At 41.0% G+C, this 22,492-nt stretch overlaps 1 protein-coding gene across 1 annotated transcript in view; it reads right to left on the reverse strand.

Moving 5' to 3' along the window:
* Positions 1 to 1,243: 1,243 nt before the first annotated feature.
* Positions 1,244 to 22,492, reverse strand: part of LOC116958573 (scavenger receptor cysteine-rich domain-containing group B protein-like) — a 45,635-nt gene continuing 24,386 nt past the window's right edge. The window contains exons 6-13 of the mRNA XM_076057188.1: positions 19,424 to 19,726; positions 15,923 to 16,070; positions 14,777 to 14,946; positions 11,423 to 11,476; positions 9,521 to 9,647; positions 7,172 to 7,434; positions 6,350 to 6,468; positions 1,244 to 3,194 (exon numbers count right to left, since the gene is read on the reverse strand). Coding sequence (XP_075913303.1) covers positions 3,012 to 3,194; positions 6,350 to 6,468; positions 7,172 to 7,434; positions 9,521 to 9,647; positions 11,423 to 11,476; positions 14,777 to 14,946; positions 15,923 to 16,070; positions 19,424 to 19,726 — 1,367 coding nt within the window. The 3' untranslated portion in view covers positions 1,244 to 3,011. The remainder of the gene's footprint in view (positions 3,195 to 6,349; positions 6,469 to 7,171; positions 7,435 to 9,520; positions 9,648 to 11,422; positions 11,477 to 14,776; positions 14,947 to 15,922; positions 16,071 to 19,423; positions 19,727 to 22,492) is intronic.

The following is a 22,492-nucleotide window of genomic DNA, read 5'->3' on the forward strand; positions in this document are numbered from 1 at the left end:
TCTGCTCCTCCGCAGTAGACAACTCGGCCGCCCTTGCGGTCAGTCTACCTGCATTACTTTACCGAGTTCATTAACCTTAACATGCGACTCTCTTTCCCAAAGCTCGTTATACATACCATTTGGTTATTTCGGTACAGTCACGTAGGTATAAAATAAAATAAATCACGTTTCGATCGCAATAGAAGCGGTCGTCCTCAGGCAGAAAAAATATAATCCAGCAGTGGAACTGCTGAACAAGCGAGAGAGCAGTTACAACAAGGTTATATATGTGGCGATGGGCCTCTCAACATGCTATTAACTTATTTAATCCTTCTCAAACGTATCACTTGTGTACAAGCATATGCCTATGCTCTGGGCCTTCTCAAACGTTTTACAAACCTGTACTTGCATAAGTTTGTCGTTAACCAGGTTTGTCCGAACTCGCTGTGATCCTCTCACAGGCCAGCAGACAGCACTGCTGCTACAGCAGAAATCGCAGCTGCTTCTCCTTCTCCGCAGTGGACAACACGGCTGCCTTTGCTCAGTTTCTACGTGACTTCATCGAGCCCACGAATGTTAACATCCCCTTTACGAACCTTTCTAATAACTTCTTTACATCCGTATGCTAATAACTTATTTACATATTCCCTTAAAACTTGTTAATCCGTCTAGACCGACGTTTAGGCACAAGCAAACATATATAAACCCTTTCTCGAGATGGTGTCTCCCCATTTATCACCTGATGACGGAGGCTTGTGTTGCCCCCGAAACGTCGTGATTTATTTTATTCTATTTATACCTACGTGACTTTACCGATAGAACCGAAGAGTATGGATTCCTGCAGCCACGAAAGCTTCAAATCTAGATTGAATAAAAAAAAGTTTATAAATTCCAAATCTTGTTAAGATTTTCTGTATTCCGGATTGAATTGTCTATCTTTCTGTTACCGTTAAAGGACGTTTAAAAGTCCGCATTGGTGTCCTATATTAAGGGGATTGCATGGGAGAGAAAATGGAGCCCAAATTCTCTCTCTCCCTTATTGATAAAAAAGAGCAACCCTCACAGTGACAGACCACAATGCCTCATATACGAGGCAGCAACGCTTATAGTTGTGCACAGATGTATTCAATAATCCATTGCAGCACCGCTATCACCTGGCCACCTAGCAAACCAAGTTAATTCATTGTTATGTTTAGAATTTAATATATAGGGTATTATATTTAAAACATTAATAGAAAACAGGAAAGGAACAGATTGATACTTTTTTTAAACATCCTTTATTCCCAAAATACTTAAATTACAGCGTTGTAATTCTCAACATCTGCATATGCCCATAATACAATCTAATATTACAATCACGTAATATATTAATATAAAAGTTTATATTGTCAGCTTCAGAATACATGAATTTATTCAACCGTTTCGTCAAACATAAGGGTTCCTTAATTGTGATGTAAAATAGGGATCTAAGTTCAAACTGTAATGCAGGACTTGCAATTTAGTCTAACATATATGTATGACCATTCATGCGAAGAAGAGGTGGGGCTTCAATAGAGGAACGGAAAGGAGGTTAATGAGGGGGACTGCTCACGTACAGGGGCAGTGTTGAGTCAATGGGTGAGGATGTCCCTGAATTCTTCAAAGCTTTAACCCAAGGATATGTTAGCCCTTCCTTACATCAGTGGTGGGGATATGTTATCTCCCTCTCCTGGTATGCGGGAGGTCTTGGGTTTAGTCCCAACCATAACGCCTATATATTTGGAGTTTACATGTTCTTCCTGTGATCGCATGGATTTTTTCTGGGACCTCTGGTTTTTTACTTCACAATCAGTAACATGCGTTTACAGTATTTGGCTGCTACTAAACATTTCCACATGATAAGCTCCTTTCTTGAGCTATCATTTGTGGCCAGGTCGCTTCTGAAAAAGAGCAGTGGGCTTTGCCTTGTAAATAAAATAGGTGTTTTTTGTGTCTAATATCTGCTCAACAACTACCACCGATTGGCTGACTGTATCGGCCAATCCCAAGCCTCAGCTGTATGGAATGAGGATGGCACGTTCTCTCCGCAGTTCCCTGAGCCCAGCAGACACCTGGGTGAGATGCCAAAAGCACACGTGTGCTCTCTCCGGAGAGGAGATGCTCTGCCCAGTGTCGGATTTAGGTAAAAGCTAATAAAGCTACAGCATAGGGTCTGGCATTATGAGAGGCCTCTATAAAAAAATAATTAGAAAACTTAGAAGTTATACGTAATATGTTGAACAATAAACGATATAGGGAAAATTACTCTAAAACGTTATTTTCATTCCGATATAACAAAATTAAGCAGGCATTCCTCGATTTACAAACCCTACGCCGACATAGCCCAGCAATGTCATAATCCGGCCCTGGCTATGCCGCTCACGAAGTTGCAATGTTTACCTGGGAGGAAAATTATAAACCAAGGGCAACATCCCAATTTTCATGAAAGTTGTTAAAGATGGTAATGTAGCATAAATCGATTTATCCGACTGCACCTGTCCACTCTCACATTTTTCATGAACTTCCGCTCACTGACAATGTAACAATATGATCACATTTATATCACAATATCTCAAAAATACCCAGTTCCCTTTAAACAAATCTGGCATATTTGATAAATTCCATACCATATAATGTATTATATTTAGTTGAGCAATTATATTTATTCGATTAAAATGTAATTTGCATTAAAGGATAACATTTAAAAAAATGAAAGAATCAAACTATATTATTTTTTTACGTACGCATGATAACGTACTAATAAAAAATATAACCAGTCTGTAGAAATATGAATAGCTCGGGTTGAGCAGTTATATCTATAGAACCCTTTTTGCCGGTATCAACATGTTTGCATATTTAACCACAATAACTTAACACCTCCTGAATTATTGCCAGAAAGGGTAAAGCATATTTTTTGCACAATTTTGATGCAGGCAAAAAAAGGGTCCCATAGATAAATGTGATGCTAGTTTGATGTTAATTTTGTCTTTTGTTTTCTTCCATACTGTACACTGCTAATTTGTTCTGTGGGATTCTAGGCCCGAGATTAGTTTAATGAAGCCTAAGAATTTCCAAACCCTTGCAAAGACGCGCAGATCTACGTCATTGGTCTCACACCGCGCCAGACGATTACCAATGCCCGTCACGTACCACAGGCCATCCACCCCTTGACACATCAAGATTTGGGTATCTTTTTCCTGAAATACAAGAGGACAGAATTAATTCAACTTTTGTTTTATTCCAAAACACATGCAGCCACGCTTCAAATTAGTATTTGGCCATTCAGACAAAATGTGTTGAAACAAAAATTATATCTATGGAATCCAATTTTACCTGTAACAAAAAGATGAAACAACAGGCTTTACCTTTTCCGTAAAAAAAAAACACGGTGTTAAGATGTTCAAACACCAAACCGAGACCTGCAAGGCTTCAAGTCTGCATTAACCACATATGTTTGTAGGAAAACGTCCAAACGAATGCTGTTTGCAGATATAATTGCTCAACCGGACCTATCCGTGTTCTGATATTTGCATTGCCTTTGTGCTGTCACCTTTTACCGTTGTTCTCTGGTCTAACACTGGGGAGACAGGGCCATAAAGGAGGCTGTCTCTGGTGTAGGCCAATCCGTTTCAAAGAGAATGCATACATTATTATTATTAAAGCATGTTCGATTGCATGTTTTACAACAAGCATGTGTGGTTAATGCATACTGGATGTGGATAAAAGGAGGACCATTCAGTGGTAGTTCTATGAATATTGTTATTTCCACTGCCTCGGGGCTGTATACGGTAGATGAGCAACTTCCCAATGCTCGTTTCAGCAATAAATCACTTTGAATTTGTATACAGTATATCTAATTTCCAATGTAATTGTATATTTATACAGCGCCTTCACTGAAAGCGCTTGATGCAGCCTACAAAGCGGTGACAGAACGGAGTTGACAGGGGGCGTGCTACGAGTGTTGAGGAATGAGTGACAGCAGCGATAGAGGGGTACTCACAGGGGATCATGAATGGGGCTATAGGGGAGGGAAGGGAAGGAGAGGGGCGAGGGGAGGGAAGAGAATGGGCTGTGGAAAAGAGGTAGTGAGGCTTTGATAGAGGAACAGAAGGAGGTTAAGGAGGTGGACTGTTTCATGTACAGGGGCAGTAGTGAGTATATAGGTAGTCTTGATTTGAAGCTTTCGTATTTTATTTTATATCTGCGTGACTTTACCGAAAGAACCAAATAATCTATATAGGTTAGTGTTGAGTCTATGGGCAGTGTTGATTCTATGGGCAGTGTTAAAACCATAAACTATTTTTATTTGAAAACTATAAACTATGTTTTTATTTTACCAGGTATGTAGCTCTTCTTCAGAAACAGCCTGGCCACAAATGAGAGCTCAACAAAGTGGCTTGTGGAAAGCAGCCAAATAATCTAAATGCGAAAAATTTTGACTTAAAACTTTCGTGACTACAGGAATTCATATTCTTGTTTTTTTCGGTAAAGTTACATAGATATAAAATAATAAAACCCACGACGATTTGATCGCAACACAAGCGGTCTTCATCAGGCTTGTGTTGCGATCGAAACGTGTTTTTTGCATTTATTTATATTTAACAGTTAAGTCCAATTTAATTATTTATTTTATTTTATATCTACGTGACTTTACCGAAAGAATCAAGAATATACTCTAAATGCATGTTTCTAAATGTAAAGGGAAAATCCACGATACCACGGGGAGAACATTCAAACTTCAAATATTCAGGTGTCAGGATTGGGATCGAACCCACATCCTCCTGCACGCCAGGCGAGCTTGTTAAAATCTTGCCACCGTGCAAAATGTTAACTATCTAGCATTGTAACATTATCAGCACTACCCATCGTTAACATATTGCCACCATCTCGATATGGGCAGTGCTGCTTAATGTACAAGGGAAGTTGAATCCAGTGGAGGGGTATAAAGAGGGGAAACGACCGATTGGGCACAGGGAAAAGGAGTGACAGAAGATTGGGAACACAGAGGACGAGAAAGGACATGTAAGGAGATGAGAAACGCAAGACAAGGTGGAGCAAAGCTATGACTAGATTAAAAGACTAGTGTAGCCGTTGTATTCTTACCTGTAATTAATCACGTATATTTGTACACTCTGCAGTACATATATGGGAACCAAAGAAAGCTTTTTGTATAGCTACGGGTAGCCAAATGCGTTTAAAGAAAATATAAGTGAATGCAAATGGTGATCAGCGATTGGACCCCGACTCCCATCGTGCACAGCAGCGTCCGGGGCATGCCCCCAATTTAGATGTTCGCGGACTTCGTGCTGGTGAGCTGCATATTACATGAGCTCCAATTTTAAATAACTGTTCATTTTATATTACTTGAATGTCAATCGACTGACAGGAACTCACTAATGTCAATTGACTGTTGTTTAGTTATCGGTGGTAATGAAGGTATGCACAATTATCACTGATATACATTTTGCTTTCAAAATATAAAATAATAATAATTGTGTCTAGAATATTAAGACTGGCGCTCAATCCCATTAACATATGAATTCAGCTACAGTGTTGTGAAGACTTTGAAATAAAGTTTGCCCAATTCACAAACCCCTGGTGCTCAGCTGTTGTAGAGTTGGCCACTTCTCCGGAGTACAAAACACAATGCAGATGACCTACTCATTGTCTCCAAACTGTATTTTTATTATTGCTATCTATTTAGCCTACCTGTCCCCTTCGCAAGGATTAACGATAGGAGAGGGACAGGGTGGACCAGCTACACTAGCGTCAGGTGTTTGAAAAGACAGCGGAAAAGTAAAGGTGGAATGACCAAAATTAGCAACCACTCACCCCAAGCCAAAATGCAGCATAAATACGGTTGAAAAATAAACAAGGTTTCAAATTGGCCGAAAGAGGCCTCCATGGTGATTTGTCAGGAGGCAGACTTTTAAAGGGATTGGAGGAATACGATTTGAACGGGATTAGGCAGAAAACAGAGAGAATCCATTATAGAGGAAGATCAGGGATTAGCTCAGGGAAAAACAGTGACAGACGGTTCCAGAAAGGGGGCTCGAGGAGAATAAAAGGGAAGAGCACGAGGAGTGGGGATGTTCAAAGGAAGTTACAAGCTTAAGGAAAAAAACGAAACCTAGGGTCCCGTATTGTGGCTGTGTCCCAAAAAATTGGCTCTTATTACATCATCGTCAGTCGTTACAAAGGGAGGCCAGTGGAGTTGAAGGAGCAGAGGCCATGTGTGAGAATTAAAGTTTAGATTTAAAATAACCCGTGCCAAAATAATACAAATATTGCATCTTTGCACAAAATGTAAATATCGGTATACATCGCCATAATGTTTCATCCTATCACCTACCACACATGTTGCAGACTCCGTGCAGATCATCCGACTGGTGATGCCGCTGTTGTTGTACTGGAAAGATTTGCACTCATTCGTGTCGATGATGCTGAAGGGTGCAATCTGTCTGCCTGAGGCTAAACAACCAGTACACACAGACACATCATGAATAAGTAAAAAAAAATACAATGTTACTGTGTTCACCAGGTGAAGTCCACAGTGCTATTTGCTTTTTTCAGAAGTGACCTGGCTACACGTGATGATAGCTCATCGAAGCGGCTTATATCAGCACGTGGGAATTTATAGTAGCAGCTAAATAATGTAAAGGCATTTTGATTCGAAATGTGGAGGTGGCATCCGGATTAAAAAACATGCGACCACCACAGGGAGAGAGAACGTGCAGACTCAAAATATGGAAAGTCCTCCATTAACTTGTTGTGTTAATACACCGCATTTTATCTATAAATGCAGTTCTCCAATTAGGGAAGAGTTTTCCATACAATGCGGAATGCGCACCGTTATAACACTGAACGTGCACCATTATAACCCGGTTTTTGAGCGGTTGATGACGAACTATTTTCTTGAATGTGTGGCTGAGCGATAGTGATACGGTACGTGCAATGATACAGAAACAGTGGCACCGTACCCTCGGTTATTTGTCCTGCCATTTCACTGTGTGGTGTGTGGTACATCTCGCCGAACTTTATCGTTACATTATTCATAGGCAAATGTTTTCGCTTAGCACGTTTTTTGGGAAACGTAGCGCTTTTTAGGAACGTATCCACTACCACGTTAAACGAGGACTTGCTATCATGCTGTAAATGCGTGAACAACACTTACTTTTGTAAAGGTAGCAGTATTTTCCCGGATAAGGTACCGGTTCAGAAAAATATGGCAAACATGCTGGCTTTAGATGCTCCGATGGCTGTATGGTTTGACTTAACTCCACCACAGCTACGTCGTAGTCAGGGAGGGAGACATTGTACTTTGGGTGTAAAAATACATTGGCCACTGGAATATTCCCAACCCAGTTCCAATTCGATCCCCACCAATAGATGGCAATTAATTGCCACCAATTCACTCTCCACTCATAAGTTGGTCGGCTGAAAATCACACGCACATGAATAAAGATTATATTAACTTAAATTTTGTATTCAAATACTGTATATTCATCTCGTGGTATATGAAGCACAGACTACACGTTCTGATGTTGTATCTAAATCGTCTACAGTGATTCCATTTGGAGGCATAAGCTCATATCAATCATAAAATATTACTATTTTAAATAAATTTTATGAGAAATAATGTATATTTGCCTGTAAATTAGTAGGACTACATGTCGAGTAAAAAAAATGCAAAGGTGAAGCTCTGCTATTAATCGCTCACGCCACTGTTGGCAATATGACCTCCACGAAACACTCTACCCCACCACAGGCAATCTACCGATGCATTCATACGACCAACCAACCAACAGCATGGAGGGAGGTTGATTGCCAGATTGCACCTCAGATAGGGCTCATGAATAACGTGGCACTCCGTAATAATATTTAATTGGCACACTCGCAAACTCTTATTCTACATTGTACATTATCAAGAATTACATCACACATCAAAAAGCATGATGTTAACACTTGGATTTTTCAAAGCCAATTTTATGATTTCTTCATGACTTACTTTTAAACGTATGTTAACACATTAATCTCTCATTGCTGTGTCCCACCTTATCTTGCTTCTCCCATCATGTCCCCTCTCGTGCTCTTCTTTCACAATTTTCTGTCAATCTCTATCTCTCCTTCTCCCTGTGCCCAATCTAATTTCCAATCTTTCTCCTTCCTTGCACCCCTCCACTGGAATCAATTTGCCCTATACATTAAGCAGCATTGCCCATACAGCCAACACTGACCAAAGACCCAACACTGCCCATAGACTCCACACTGCCCCTGTACATTAAGCAGCCCCCTCCTTAGCCTCCTTCTATTCCTCTCTTAAAGCCTCTCCTCTATTGCCCATTCCCTTCCTCTTCCCTCCCCTCGCTCCTCCACTTCATCTCGTCCCTCCCAGAAAGCCCTTTCAGCTCCTCGAAATAGATACTTGATCATTCAGTTGTTTTTACATGTCTACATTATCCAGTGGCAAACAACATTGTACACATTTGGAATATATCACTCGTAAAAAGAGCAAAATACATAGCAGATAAAACTTCTTTAAAATTACATTCTAATTTATTATAGTCATGTTAGTTGGAAATGTATTCATTGTGTTATGGGGAACCTCGTTCAAATCATTGGCTGTACGAGACAAACCAGTATTGTCTAGTATCACTATTTACATTTAACTATGGGACCCTTTTTGCCGGTATCAAGATGATGAAAAATAATCGGCTTTACCCTTTCTGGCAATAATACAGGAGGAGTTGTGTTAAGATATTCAAACACTAAAAATAGATCTATTGCAAGTCAGTATTCACCACACATGCTTGTAGTAAAACATGCAAACAAACATGGTTTGACAATAATGTATGCATTGCCCTTGAAACTAATTGGTCTATACCAGAGATAGCCTCCTTTATGGCCTTGTCTATGCACAGGTGTTAGACGAGAGCATGCCAAAAGGTGAACAACACAAAGGCAACACAAATATCAAAGCATTAATAGATTGGGTTGAGCAGTTATATCTATGGGACCCTTTTTAGGTGTATATTTGGTGTTTGAAGATCTAAACAGTGCATTATTGCTGGTAACGGTAACGCCTATTATTTCTTTCATTATTTTGACACTGGCAAAAAGGATCCCACAGATATAAATGAGTTAATTTGAATTATACATATTCAATGTTGAGGTATTTTTGTGTTACTAAATAGTTACTATGAAGCCGTCATTAATATCCTTATTTAAACATTGATCGTAATAATTATTTTTATTCATTATTTTTAATCATAACTCAATGTTTCTCTGGCATTTATCGATCGTTAAGTGCTATCAAGATTGGCCATTTTACAAAACGAGCTGATTAGATTTATTTTAAGTTAGTGTTATTTATGAATGTGTTTAGATTCTGTTTTCTTTATAATCTATATGAAGTTGTTCACTAATAATTTTACAGAAGATATTGTCAATTAAATGCACATTTTAATTGCACCACACATTACATGAACACTGTACAGACACATATAGCATACGCGAAACTCACTTGTACACGCAGTTTGCTGCAACCAGTATCCATCGACTTCCAATGAACACAGCAGCGCAAGAGGAATAACCATACATGTTCTGCAGTTGAACCGTGTTATCTGCTGTTATCCCACAAGGTGCAGGGACTAAAAAAGAATGTAAAAAGAATGTGGAAAATGATAAAAGACTCATCCAAATAAAAAAAAAAGCTTTTCAACAATAGAAGTCGTCTTATCCGCGGTGATGTGGGGAATAAACATTGCGGATCGTATTTATTATCCTCAAAGTTATGCCTGACCCCATTCATATTTACTCCACTCATCTTTAACAACAAAACAACTCGCAGAATGTATATAATACAAAATTATGTATTGATGAACTGCACTTATCTTTGAAGAAATGTGAATCATACGAGTAGTGACGATTTTACGAAAATCAATGACAGGGATAACAGCCGGTCAAGTTAAACAAATAACTCGTGTTGCTGCCTTTTTCATGGACCAAACCCAAACATATTTCTCAGTCAGCTATAGAATCCTGTAATAAAAGTTCAATGAAATTCCACAACATCTCGGCACGAATCAATTCCTGCCACCGAATACAGATGTAAACTACCAGACTGGGTCAGGTGGAAATCCTATGAATAATCATAATCTGTGGATAATTGGATGCATTTACTCGCTAACTCCACTTATTCACACACTCAAAAATCATGAATTCCAAAGTGGCCTCTGCGTGTGTGATACATGCAGCTTGTGTGCATATTTGTGAAATCGTGCACACAGTACACTATTCCAGTGCACGTGCGCTGTACAATCAATTGTCCTTTTAAATACTCATGAGTCATCCATGGAATTGCGTCCATGGATGACCTATGAGCACCCCTTCCCCACTGTCTATGCAATTACATATGCAAAGTGCCCTGACCATACACATCCGTTGAGATGTTATCAGGGAATGAAGAGGGATTACATGTCGATTATTTAGCACTAGCTTTTCTGCCCGTCTAAGGACGGGTGTATATTGCAGTAAATCTGAAATATTCAATAGAAAAATTGTTCAGCTTATGATTATTAATGAGGGAGGGGGGGGGGGGGTTGCCCCATGTGGAGTGATGTCACCCGCTAATGGTTATTGGGGAGGGGTGCGGCATGTGGAGTGACGTCACCCACTCATGATTATTAATGAGGGGAGGAGTACGTGACCTTGTGCGTTAGTGTACATTTACACGCGGGCATGAATATAAATGAAGGGGGGGAGGGGGCTCTTTTGCAGTGACGTCACGCACGGATGTAGCACTGTGCTGCGTAGATTTACGTCACTTTCTGGAAAGAAACGTCATATTTGAAGCGACTTTGCGTAATAAATTATTTAATACAGCTCGACCTTCCTCTGCGTTAGCATAAAAATCCACCCACTCATAAATATTAATGAGATGGGGCCTAATGTGGAGTGACGTCACGCGGGGGGTGGGCCTCATTTGGAGTGACGTCACGCGCGGGAAGGACATTTCTGGGTGATTATAGTAGGTAATTTCAATGGACATTTGAAGAACACAGGGAGCTCTATCACCTGTTTCGTTCATGGGTTTTAAAATGTCCATTTGAATACAAATGATGAGGATGGCAGGAATCTGCTTGTAACGAAAAAAGCGGAATCTGTTGAGCAATTGGAGAACAGAAAGCAAACGGGTAACTGCGGATAAAAAGTAAAAATAGGGTGCAGATGACCCAATAGGTTATATGGATAATTAGACCTGCGGTTTTTTGGGTTGTTAAGAGAAGCCTAACTGGATTGCAATGCATTTCAAATGAATATTCAAGTAAGAAGTGGTAATACACCTAAACATTGTAAAATGTATAGTGTATTTAATGTGTATTTGTTACACGTACTGACAGTGTGTACTGTGGCATGTACTCACCTTCTGAACGTCTTGTTACTTTAATGGAGCTATAGCTTACGATGAAGCCTCGACCTGTGGTGAAATTGAAAGTTTAACAACACCACGTTATTTGGCATTTTCGGATTGACTTCATCCCAGCATTACAGCTCTTAAGTCCAATCAGAATCATCAATATTCTGACAAACAATCTCACAGTTTTAGATGCAATTTCCCACCGCCGTTCTGATTGGCTGGAGGCCACGTTCCCGTCTAGCACGCGAGGTGGTCAGTGCAGGGTGCTGATTAGCTGGATGGGGAGCAGGGCACTTTCACTCGCCTAATGCAATGGAAATCTTTGTCCTGTACAGCAGGAGTCTTGTTACATTCTTAAAAGTAGCCGCAATGGTGATAACAGGAAAACGCGGAGTTTGGTTCACGGTTCGCAATATGACACCCACCCCTCCTTAAGTTTTATTTTGACCTACATCAGCGCAAACATTAAATGTGAAGCATTTTGAATGTATAATTATGATGAATATGTTCTAGTGTTGAATATAACTTGTACAGCAAATGTGTAGAGGAGTAGTGAGTGATGTCGCGGGGAGTGACGTCGGGGAGACCTTGGGGGACAGTGACGTCATGTCCCAAGGGGGTATTTACGGGCCAGTATTTGGCTGATCCTGCTCGCTATCGAGCTTACGAGCATTGTTACACGTTGAAGGTGGGAGATGTTGATTGTGGGGATATCGTGCGCCGGGGTTGTTGGGTTGACCGATTGTTTTTTTTCATGTGTATATATTGTACAGTTGGGTTGAGTTATTTATTGTTGCCTTGTTATGTTGTTGGAGCACACTTGTTGTTTGTTATGTCGGTTGGTTGCTTTGAAGGGAGTTAGCAGCCGGGACGGCTGGAAGCTACGTAGGGGGGGGGGGGTGATGTAGTGACTGTGATTGTTACGGTATGGTGCCGGGACTTGCGGCGTCACAGCCGGTGATGTTGTTATTGCGGGCAGCCCGGGTTGCGTGCTGCAGTACCAACACAAGCGGTGGTTGGGTGAGTGCGGGTGAGCGTGAAGGCACCGCGAGCAGCGTGCGGTGCCGTCTCCCAGTGAGGAAGCGAGAGCGGGCGTCAGCCAGCCATGGTTACTCTGGGCATGACACTCTGGCTGACCTGTTGTCACCTGACCGGACGATACTGGAGGGGGGCCACCGGTGGACGGGGGCCTGGAAGGTGGGCGGGGCTAAAGGCGGAGCCAGCCCCAGCCCAGGGGCATATAATGAGATCTCCGTGAGGAGCTCGGGGTTCTTCAAGTGTTGGTGTTCGAAGATCCACGTCGGGGAGAAGAAGCCTCTAGCCACGCGGTCCGGGACCCAGCTTGTGGTCCGGGCCGGAATAGCGAACCGTGTCTAGTTCTGCCGTAGCGTGGCTAGATGGGCATTCGAGACCCGAGCGTAGGTTATGTTATGTTGGCTCTGTTGTGTTAAATAAATAGTGTGGCTCCCAAGTTAACGTCTGTGACTCAGTTGGACTCACTACAGGTGTATTGCAGCAAGCAAAAAGCAGACCACAACGTCATATTCACTGCATCCATTCGTGTGCAATTTGTAAGGACACGGTGACCCAGACTTATTTCATTTAAAGGTTATAATCCCTTGTTCATCATGACGTCCTTTTTACTTCTATGTCGCAATAGCGTTACGTAGATCACGTGACGTGAGGGTTCTGCCTTTGTAGTGAGGGTTGTAAGTTGACGCTGAGGAGGGGGCAGGAGGCGCCTTGCCCCCCACCATGTGGAGTGACGCCACCCACTAATTATTATTAATGTAGGAGGGTATCCATTTGGAGTACATCATCTGGTTATGATTATTAATGAGGGGGGCTGTTTGATGTGGAGTGACATCACCTGCTCATAATTATTAATGAGGCGGGCTGTTCGATGTGGAGTGACGTCACCTGCACATGATTATTAATGAGGGGCGGGGGGGTTCTCCATGCGGAGTGACGTCACCCGCTCATGATTATTAATGAGGGTCGGGTCAATGTGGAGGGCGTAAACTGTTCATAATTATTAATGAGGGGGGGCTGGTCGACGTGGAGTGACATCACGAGCGTTAAGGACAGACATTCCTGGGTGACTATAGTAGGTATAACAACGTAATTGGAATATTATACAGTAGTCGCTGGGTTAACGTTTTTAATCCGTTCCACGAAAAGTGATATTCATCAAAATAACTGTTAGGAATTGCCAGTTAAAACCATGAATCTGTCTTCGAAGACAGCTCTAATCCTCTCAAAAATGGTGAAGCTATCTACAGACTCGCCTCGATTTTCTTCTTCCGATCCATATCATTAGCAGTCTTTACATTTCTACAATAATAGCCCTACATTTGAATATCCTGGTAGAGGAATCCTTCACATTGGAAGCTTTAATATTGCCCTTATTTTAGCAAAATTGTAAAAATGGTGGCTCAAAGCAAAACTCACTCATAATTGCACTGTTTTTACCCCTTTTTAATGATTATCAATACTGACCTGCTTTGTTTTGAAGGAAATTACTTTATTACCTCTTTTCTTTTCTGAATTCGATTTAAGAGACATTGCAATCACTATTAATTCCCTTATAATTTGAAAATTAAGTAAAACATCACTGAGCCTGCAAGAGAGCTATTTCCATTGCCAAGACAAAACGTAAACAAAGCCAGTCGAGGTCTAAACGCTCATAAATGGCTTTTGCTGATTGGCTAAGGCATGCTCAGCCCACTTACAAGCGCTCCGATTGGCCGAAATTAGCGCGTGCATAACGTAAACATACCGTTAATCAAAATATTAACATAACTCAAAACCATGGGGTCCCTATGGGAGGTGAAACGTCAACCGAAAAATAAAAACTGATGACGGCTGTGGCATTATCTCACTCTTCAGTGCCCCCTATGTAACACGGCACTAATAGAGTCCAGTTTGTCACTGTGGTGCGACATCTCAGACCGTGCAACATTGTAAACGACTGCCCAATAACATCTTTCAATGGCGAACTGAAACAAATACACATGGATACTTCTGAAGTAGTTGAATAGATATCAAATCTCGACATCAATTTGTAATCTGTTGCAATCTCCAAAAATGCCATACGAAAGAAGAACTGTGCCGATAGCCGTTCCACAGTAATTTGCCAACTGTGCCCTGTTCTGTGTGGCTTCCATAACCTTGGGCCATTACTCTATCTCTCAGTCCCCAGCAACAGATTAACAATAATCCCACATGCAGTCACTAATAATTACAAGAGTAAAATTAAACATGTTTTTATTAAATCAGATCGCTACTACGTTAAGAAAACATTCGTCAAAATTAGAAGGAAACCTCAGTTCACTTTGCTCGCCATTTAATCGCACTTACCATCTAATGGTCCTCTTGCCTTTAACACCAAGGAGATGACCTGTTTGGTGGACTTGATGTGTTGGCCGACAGCAGCTCCCCCGCAGAGCACAGCCAGGGAATTGCCTTCACTCACCAGTCCATCCCAAACCTCGAGGCGTTCAAGTACGCACGAGTTGCTCTCTTGCAAGCTGTATAATGAAACGGAAAGGTTAGAGTTCTATCCGCATTTTTTTTAATAACTAATTTGAAACAAACATTTTATTTTTTATTTTACCAGGTAAGGCCCACTGGGCTATGTACCTCTTTTTCAGAAGCGACCTGGCCACAAATGATATTCAACGAAGTGGCTTATAATGTGGCAATTTATAACAGCCAAATACTCTGAGCACGTTTCCAAATTTGGAGGGAAAAACCGGAGGACCCAGAGAAAAATCCATGCCACCACGGGGAGAAAATACAAACTCCAAATATACAGGATTCATGGTCCCGATCAAACCCCCGACCTCCTGCATACAAGGCGTGGTAGTTAACAAACCCGCCACCGCATAACCTTATATGGCTTTCTCATGTCGCTGCTAGCTAGTATTAAAAATCTAAACATGATTTCGTATTTACATCAATAGGGTTGCCACCTCTTGCATAAATCAATCCTAGAAATATTGTTCAGTCTACATAGGTCTATTAAAACATTTCAGAATATTCAATTAAGTTTAATAACTCATTTTTATCAAAATTGCCGAATTTTATGAATACTACAATTGGTAACTTACAATTTTCCAGAACAGAACCACTCTGACTGTTACTGATTGCAACGGGTACTGTAATTAACATGTTTATTATTAGGGTCAAGTGCATAAAAATACATGTAACGCGGGGTTACGTTCCTTGAATATTCCGTGTTGGGCGAAACCGCGTTCAACAAATAATAGACCTCATGGGAAAAATCGGATTGGGGTCCTTGGTCCGAAATACATGCTCGCTACCCTGTAATCCACGAATTTTTCAACTTACGAAACCTCCACGGTTTGCAAGTATGTCTAAAATGTACAGGGGCAAACTCCTGAAATCCGTGATTTGATAGTGATCGAGATAAAACATGCCGTGTATAGTGTATTGTAGTGTGGATGTGTGGTGTGTTTTATGTTTCAAACAATATTTTCTTACCTTATGTTCTCAAATTTAATTTTTATTACATTTGGAGACATGGATTGTATTACAAATGTATAAGTCAAAGACGTGTTATCTAGGGTAAAATTATTAGATAATATGACTCCATCATGTCCTGAAAGAGTAATTGTCTTCTCCACAGGAACTTTAAAGAAAGATAAATAAAAAGTATATGTTATACATTTAAAGAGTTTAAAATAATATTAAATGCATCAGAGAAAAATCATTGCATTTACGAGTGTTGGTCATTCTTTGATAACTAATGGAAGTGTAGCGTTTCACGTACTTTAAACAAGACAGCTGCATTCGCCAGCATGGAATGTTTCACTAATTTTAAATGTTCAATAAGTTGACTTAGTTTCCCTATTTGAGTCTCGGGCATTGCAACTATACTCCCTACTCGTTTGGCTTAGGCAACTTTGTTGTCACCCCAATGGTGACCCCCCCCCCCATGAATGTGATGTATTTTTTACCGTGCATTGTTCATTGCATGTTGGTACACTGCAGTGCGTATGTGAACTGGGCATGAGAAACATCTCGAGGTCACGAGCACAATGCAGGGATATTTGAAGGTGGAATTTTCTGTTGACAGAAACTTTCCATGGAACGTATTCCACTCAATTAACAAACTCCAAGTTCAAGGACGCAGCACTGAGCATCATTATCATTGGTGTTTAAAAGCTAGTAGCTTTTTTGTTCCTGATTTTCATTTTCAAAGTGCAGCTCTATCTTGAAAACTCATTACTCCTGTGTCAATAATCTGTCTCTACACACAAAAGTGATTTTCTTCATCCATCACAATTCTTCTCTGCTCATGCAATGTTGCTTAACTATGACCATACATCTGTAGTGGATTCGAATTAGGTGCACACACAACTTCTTGGGAGGCAACACTTATGTATTAATGAACACAACAGTTAACTCTTACATTACGCATAGAGTGGTGACCACCGACTTACTCTAGCTAACACACACTTCTCAGATACTCTAGGGAGGTACAGCCTCCTGTCTTGGCGGGACTTACTTACACGTCTACCGCTATCCTAGAGTCCTCCGGCTGGGACCTACACATGGATCTCTTCTTGGCGTCTTCACGATGCATCTTCATTCTTGATACGGGCAGCCTCGAACCTCGTGAGGAGGCTGCTTATATGGGCCTCGGCGTGCCCGGGCCCCGCCCCGGCCACGCCTCCCTTCGAGAACCCTCTCGAAGCCCCCCTGCTGTCCACGTGCCCCCCGAGGTGCCCCCTAGGCCCCCGGCCCCCACTGGGGTCCAGTCACATGTCCAGCCGGGGTCACAGAGAGTACCACGACCTCTTACCACCCTCGTGGCCTCCCGAGTCCAGAACGTCATTCCTGCCTCCAGCCGGGATGACGTCATGTGTGTGTGTAGACCCGCGTGGTCGTGACACTTCCCCGCATAGTGACGTCACACGCGTGTGTGTGTACACAGTAGTGATGCTACCATCACTACACTTCTGCTCCCTTAGCCTCGATGTATCGATGGTTCTGGCTGTGCAATGGGCTTTGTGTCTCACTAGTGCGACCACCGTTGCGGTGGTACTCTTGCGTGGACTCGCTTGTCTCTCACAGCGCAGTTTGCAGCGCCGCAGCTTGGGTTACACTTAGACATGACATTAACTTACTAATCCCCCTAATCTCCCTGCCTAACCTCTAGTGCTAATCTCCCATTAACACTGTTGTTGTGCGAATATACGGGGATGATACTCTTATGCGGCGACGGATGCTCATTTCATGCTAATCTCTCTCCCTAATCTCTCTTGCCCTAATCTCCCCTATTAACACAACTGACGTGCTTGCCTCCGGGGATGGAATTCCTTTCCAGTTCAGACCCTGCTTGCTTGCCCATCGCCACGTAAATAACCTCTTGTTGTAACAGCTCTCTCGTCGGTTCAGCAGTTCCACTGCTGGATTATTTTTTCTGCCTGAGGACGACCGCTTGTGTTGCGATCGAAACGTCGTGATATATTATTTTAAATTTTATTTTATTTTTCTACCTACGTGACTTTACCGAAAGAACCAAAGAGTATGGATTCCTGCAGTCACAAAAGCTTCAAATCAAGATTATGACCACTACTTTATCATGGGTACGTTTTTTTACTCTGATCATGTTTTCTACATGTGTTCTTACATCAACTATGCATGTAGTAATGAATCGTTGTTTGTAAAATTCGAAGTGAACTTAAATCCCTCACATGCTCCCAGTCTTCTCTTCCACACTTCCTTTCTACATCCCTCATACGTTAATAATAATACTAACTCAAATTTGTAAGGCGCATTCCATTAGTAGATACTATGGAAAGCAGGAAATAAATAGAACCTGCAGAGTAAATAGCCATAACTCGGGGGGTAAAACCCAGTTTTAAGAGGTGAGTTTTCAAGACAGACTTAAATATAGCAAACGATTCAGATTGTCTCATTAATTATCAAATGCAAAGCGTTCCAAAGCTTGGGAGCTTCACTGGCAAAAGCCCGATCACCCCAGAAAATGGGCCTTGACCTCAGAATCCTGAGAAGACGATCTGAAGATCACAGAGACCTCGTTGGAGAATGAAAATGGATCAGTTCCTGTAAATATAGCGGGACTAACCCATTGGATACCTTGTAGGTCAGCAGTAGCACTTTAAAGTCCACTCTTAGCCAGGAGAGAGTCCCACCCCTGACCTTTCTTATAAAATATCTAATATATTTTACGAGGTTTTAATGACATGCACACATTTATCATTTTGCATAAACCTTCAATTACTGTGGTTGAGTCAAATGGAATTATTTTCTAACTTTCAAACATGAATCACCACTCTACTCTTTGGTTATTTCGGTAAAGTCACGTAGGTAGAAAAATAAATTTTAAAAATGTAAATAAAAAATAATACATCACGACGTTTTGATCGCAACACAAGCGGTCGTCCTCAGGCGAAAAAAATATACAGTAGCAGAACTGCTGGACCAGGAATAAAATAGCGAGAGCCGTTACAACAAGGGGTTATATATGTTTGAGTTAATGGGGAGATTATGGAGAGATTAGGGAGAAAGATTAGCAATACAAAGTTAATGAGCTTCCGTCGCTGCATAAGAACACCATAACGACTCGGGAGAGAGAGAATATGGAGAGAGTGATTAGGGAGAGATATTAGCGTGTCAAAGTTAATGAGCTTCCGTCACCGCATAAGAACACCGTGGCCGTACATGTGCACAGGAGCAGTGTTAATGGGATGTTAATGGGAGATTATGGAAATTAGTTCGGCGTGGGCCGCTGCGCTGTGGGAGGAAAGGGTGTAAAGGGCCATGGTCGCCGTGCCAGTGAGACATACAGCCCATAGAACAACAAGAGCCATCGATATATCGAGGCTAAGGGATAAAAGTGCCCATGTTAGTGATACCCCAGCCCGTTAAGGTTTCAATATTCAATCTTTAGTAGAAAGTGTATGTTTAGCTTCGTGTGTGCATCAGAATAGTGCATATTTGCCTTTTACTCACCTGCACAGATCAAAGAAGCTGCAGTTGTATCATCACAAAGTATGTCATTCCAATAGCAATTGAGTAAGGTTGTTGCAGTTTTGGGGCAAGATACACGTTGTGAAAAAACTGAGCTAGATTCAGGACCAAACTTGGTTGTGTTTCCAACAAACGATGCACTTCCGCACTGAAGAGACTTGCACATTACATCTGCATCCTGGTAATCCAACACTGAGCTACAAATTCCACGCCAGTCTCCGTTCCTATAGACTTCCAACCGACCCTGACAGCGACTGTCGCCTCCCAGTAGTCGAATGCCAGCAGCTGCAAGAAAAAAATAAGTAATATTAAAAAAAAATTTAAACACGCTTTATTAAAATGTACCGTACGAGTAATGGAAGAACTCCATGACTCCAGGAAGTGGCCCCGAAGCTTGCCATAACGTAAGGGACCATGGACAATTAGACCCAAGCCGAAACATAACATGTAAAAAAGAATGTTTAAAAATATATATTTTTATTTTGTATGATAGAATATAGTATTGTCATCAGTAGGACATAGGTATACCAAGTTTGCTGTCGATACCACATTGGGAAGTGGGTTAAAATTGAGTTTCAAGATTTGAGGATACGACAACAACAGACAGTGAGTTAATAGAAAGCATGTAATAAAAAGATTGTTTAAAATTATATTTTTTGATAGAATATAGTATTGTCATCAGTAAGGCGTAACTAAACGAAGTCTGCAGTCGATACCACATTGGGGAGTGGGTAAAAAATTGAGTTACAAGATTTCAGAATACGACATCAACAACACAGTGAGTTAAATAAAAGCGTGTAAAATAAAACAACGTTCATTATCTCAGGAACAATACACAAAGTCCTTGCTTAACGCGGGGGTTGCGCTCCTGAAAATTTCCACGTAAAGCAAATTCGCAAAAGAAACCTGTTGCAAGGAAATGCAGTGTAGGTTTGAACAGAAACAGGTTTTTTTTCGTTTTATAAATATCCAGAGAACTGGAGAATGAGCTTTGCATTTCGTTAGTAAAATTAAGCAATGCTTATAAATTGTGTTTAAACATAATTACTGAGCACGATAAGGGCTTGTTTTGTATAATAGGACTGAAGATTGTGTTTATTTAGGGTTTGTAATATTGCCATATGGAATTATGGTGAAGGTGGGGGGAGGGTGCCGTTCCAACCCATAATTGTAATATTTATGTTTTTATTTGACAGTACACTGTTTTACGTGTTAATTTTAAAATGTGTTCGGTTTATATAGAATTTCAATAAATATGCTATGTGTGACATATTTTAATATAAAGTGAGTGTGAGATATATGACAAGTAAAGATAAGGGAGCGAGATGATGCGATGCACACAAAGATGCTGCCGGAACAAAGAATGAGGAAGAGGAAGGCATGCTGCGTATCACAGCACGCATCACTACTACAGCACCAGTACTATAGTACCAACTTCCAGCATCACTGAACGTTGCCAACACCCACACCGTTCAGCAGAGTAGTCCGTCACATGCTAGACTCACGTAATAGTGAGTAGTCCATCATGCGCTAGAATCGCATTATAGAGAGTAGTCCATCATGCGCTAGACTCGCGTTATAGCGAGTAGTCTGTCAGGCACTAGAATCGCGTTACAGCGAGCGTGGTGCACGTTGAGCGTAAAATGTAGACTTGCGAAGTGTGAACACGTTGCTACCTCCGCGATTGGTCCGATTCACGCTCCGTCTCACGAAATTATTGCATATTTTATGTTTGTGATTGCGTATTACCGTTTTGTGCCTAAATATCATATACTAATATTGCGTGCCACTCAGTGATATACATTTTTTCAGAAATATTTTTTTATTATAAATTAAGTATGACCCTGAGTGTATGAGCAAGTGATGGTGATGGCAGTGCATCATCATCACTATCAAAGATTAATCAAATTTAATTCACTGTACTTTTCTTAATTAAATGTCTTCAATGGCACTAAAATGTTCTTTATTTAGTGTGCTGTGTTCATTGGTTAATTTTAGTGAAAGTAACAAATTACATTTCTTAGGTTCACTCGCGACCTCGGTCCCCCTGACCCTATTGTCCCCATAAGGTCTTAAGTTTACCAACCGCGAATTTACCAAACGCAAGGGTTTTCAGGAACCTAACCCTTGTCAAAGGTTTACTTTACTTACCTAAGGAGTCCTTTTTGCCGGTATCAAGATGATGAAAAAAGAATATGCTTTACCCTTTGTTCTCTGATCTAACACCATTGAGGCAAGGCTATAGAGGAGAAGGCTGTCTGGTGTAGAGCAATCCGTTTCACGGACAATGCATACATTATAAAAGCTTGTTGATTACAGGTTTTTACCACAAGGATGTGTGGTCAATGGAGACTTGATGCCTTGTGATAATAAGTGTCTATTCGGTGTTATACCATCTTAAACACATCCTGTATCCGGAAAGGGTAAAGCATATTCCTTTTCCATCATCTTCAGACCGGAAAAAGGGTCCCATAGATAAATACATAAATAATGGTGTGTTTTACTACATTTTTTTAATAAAACAGCATGTCCATTCGACAATGGTTCCTCTGAGTTAACATTATCCTGGCATGATAGTATTGCATGAACACATTATTATGCAATAATTATATCAATCAATCAATCTGTATTATATGAAAAAAAAGTTACAGATCAGATCCATGGAACATTATTTTCAATAGAAAATGAACCATGTGATTGGCTATACCTAAATTGTGCCCCCATCATCTTGTGGAATCCACATATTGATTACCATAGCTGCCCTGTACTCTTCGCTGATATTGTAGTGAGAGAAGATCTGCATTTATTCACATTTATGAAACCTTATATCCTAGGTATGGAGTTAAACTGAATTCGCTGATGGAGCCTGTTGGTGGTGACTATTGCACGTGGCCTTAAACCTAGCACTGGAGGCAGTGAGGGTTGGTAGATCACCACACAAATTATGTGAAATACCCTTCCAGTGGGTGTTGAGGAGGTGCCATATTCTGGCTCGTCATGAGGCTTAAGAGCAAGTGTCGACTAATCTCAATCTGTTCCAAGCATATAGGA

The sequence above is a fragment of the Petromyzon marinus genome, chromosome 80 (assembly GCF_048934315.1).
Source record: "Petromyzon marinus isolate PM22_M1 ecotype Great Lakes invasive population chromosome 80, UKy_Petmar_22M1.pri1.0, whole genome shotgun sequence".
In the NCBI taxonomy this organism is placed as follows: Eukaryota; Metazoa; Chordata; class Hyperoartia; order Petromyzontiformes; family Petromyzontidae; genus Petromyzon; species Petromyzon marinus.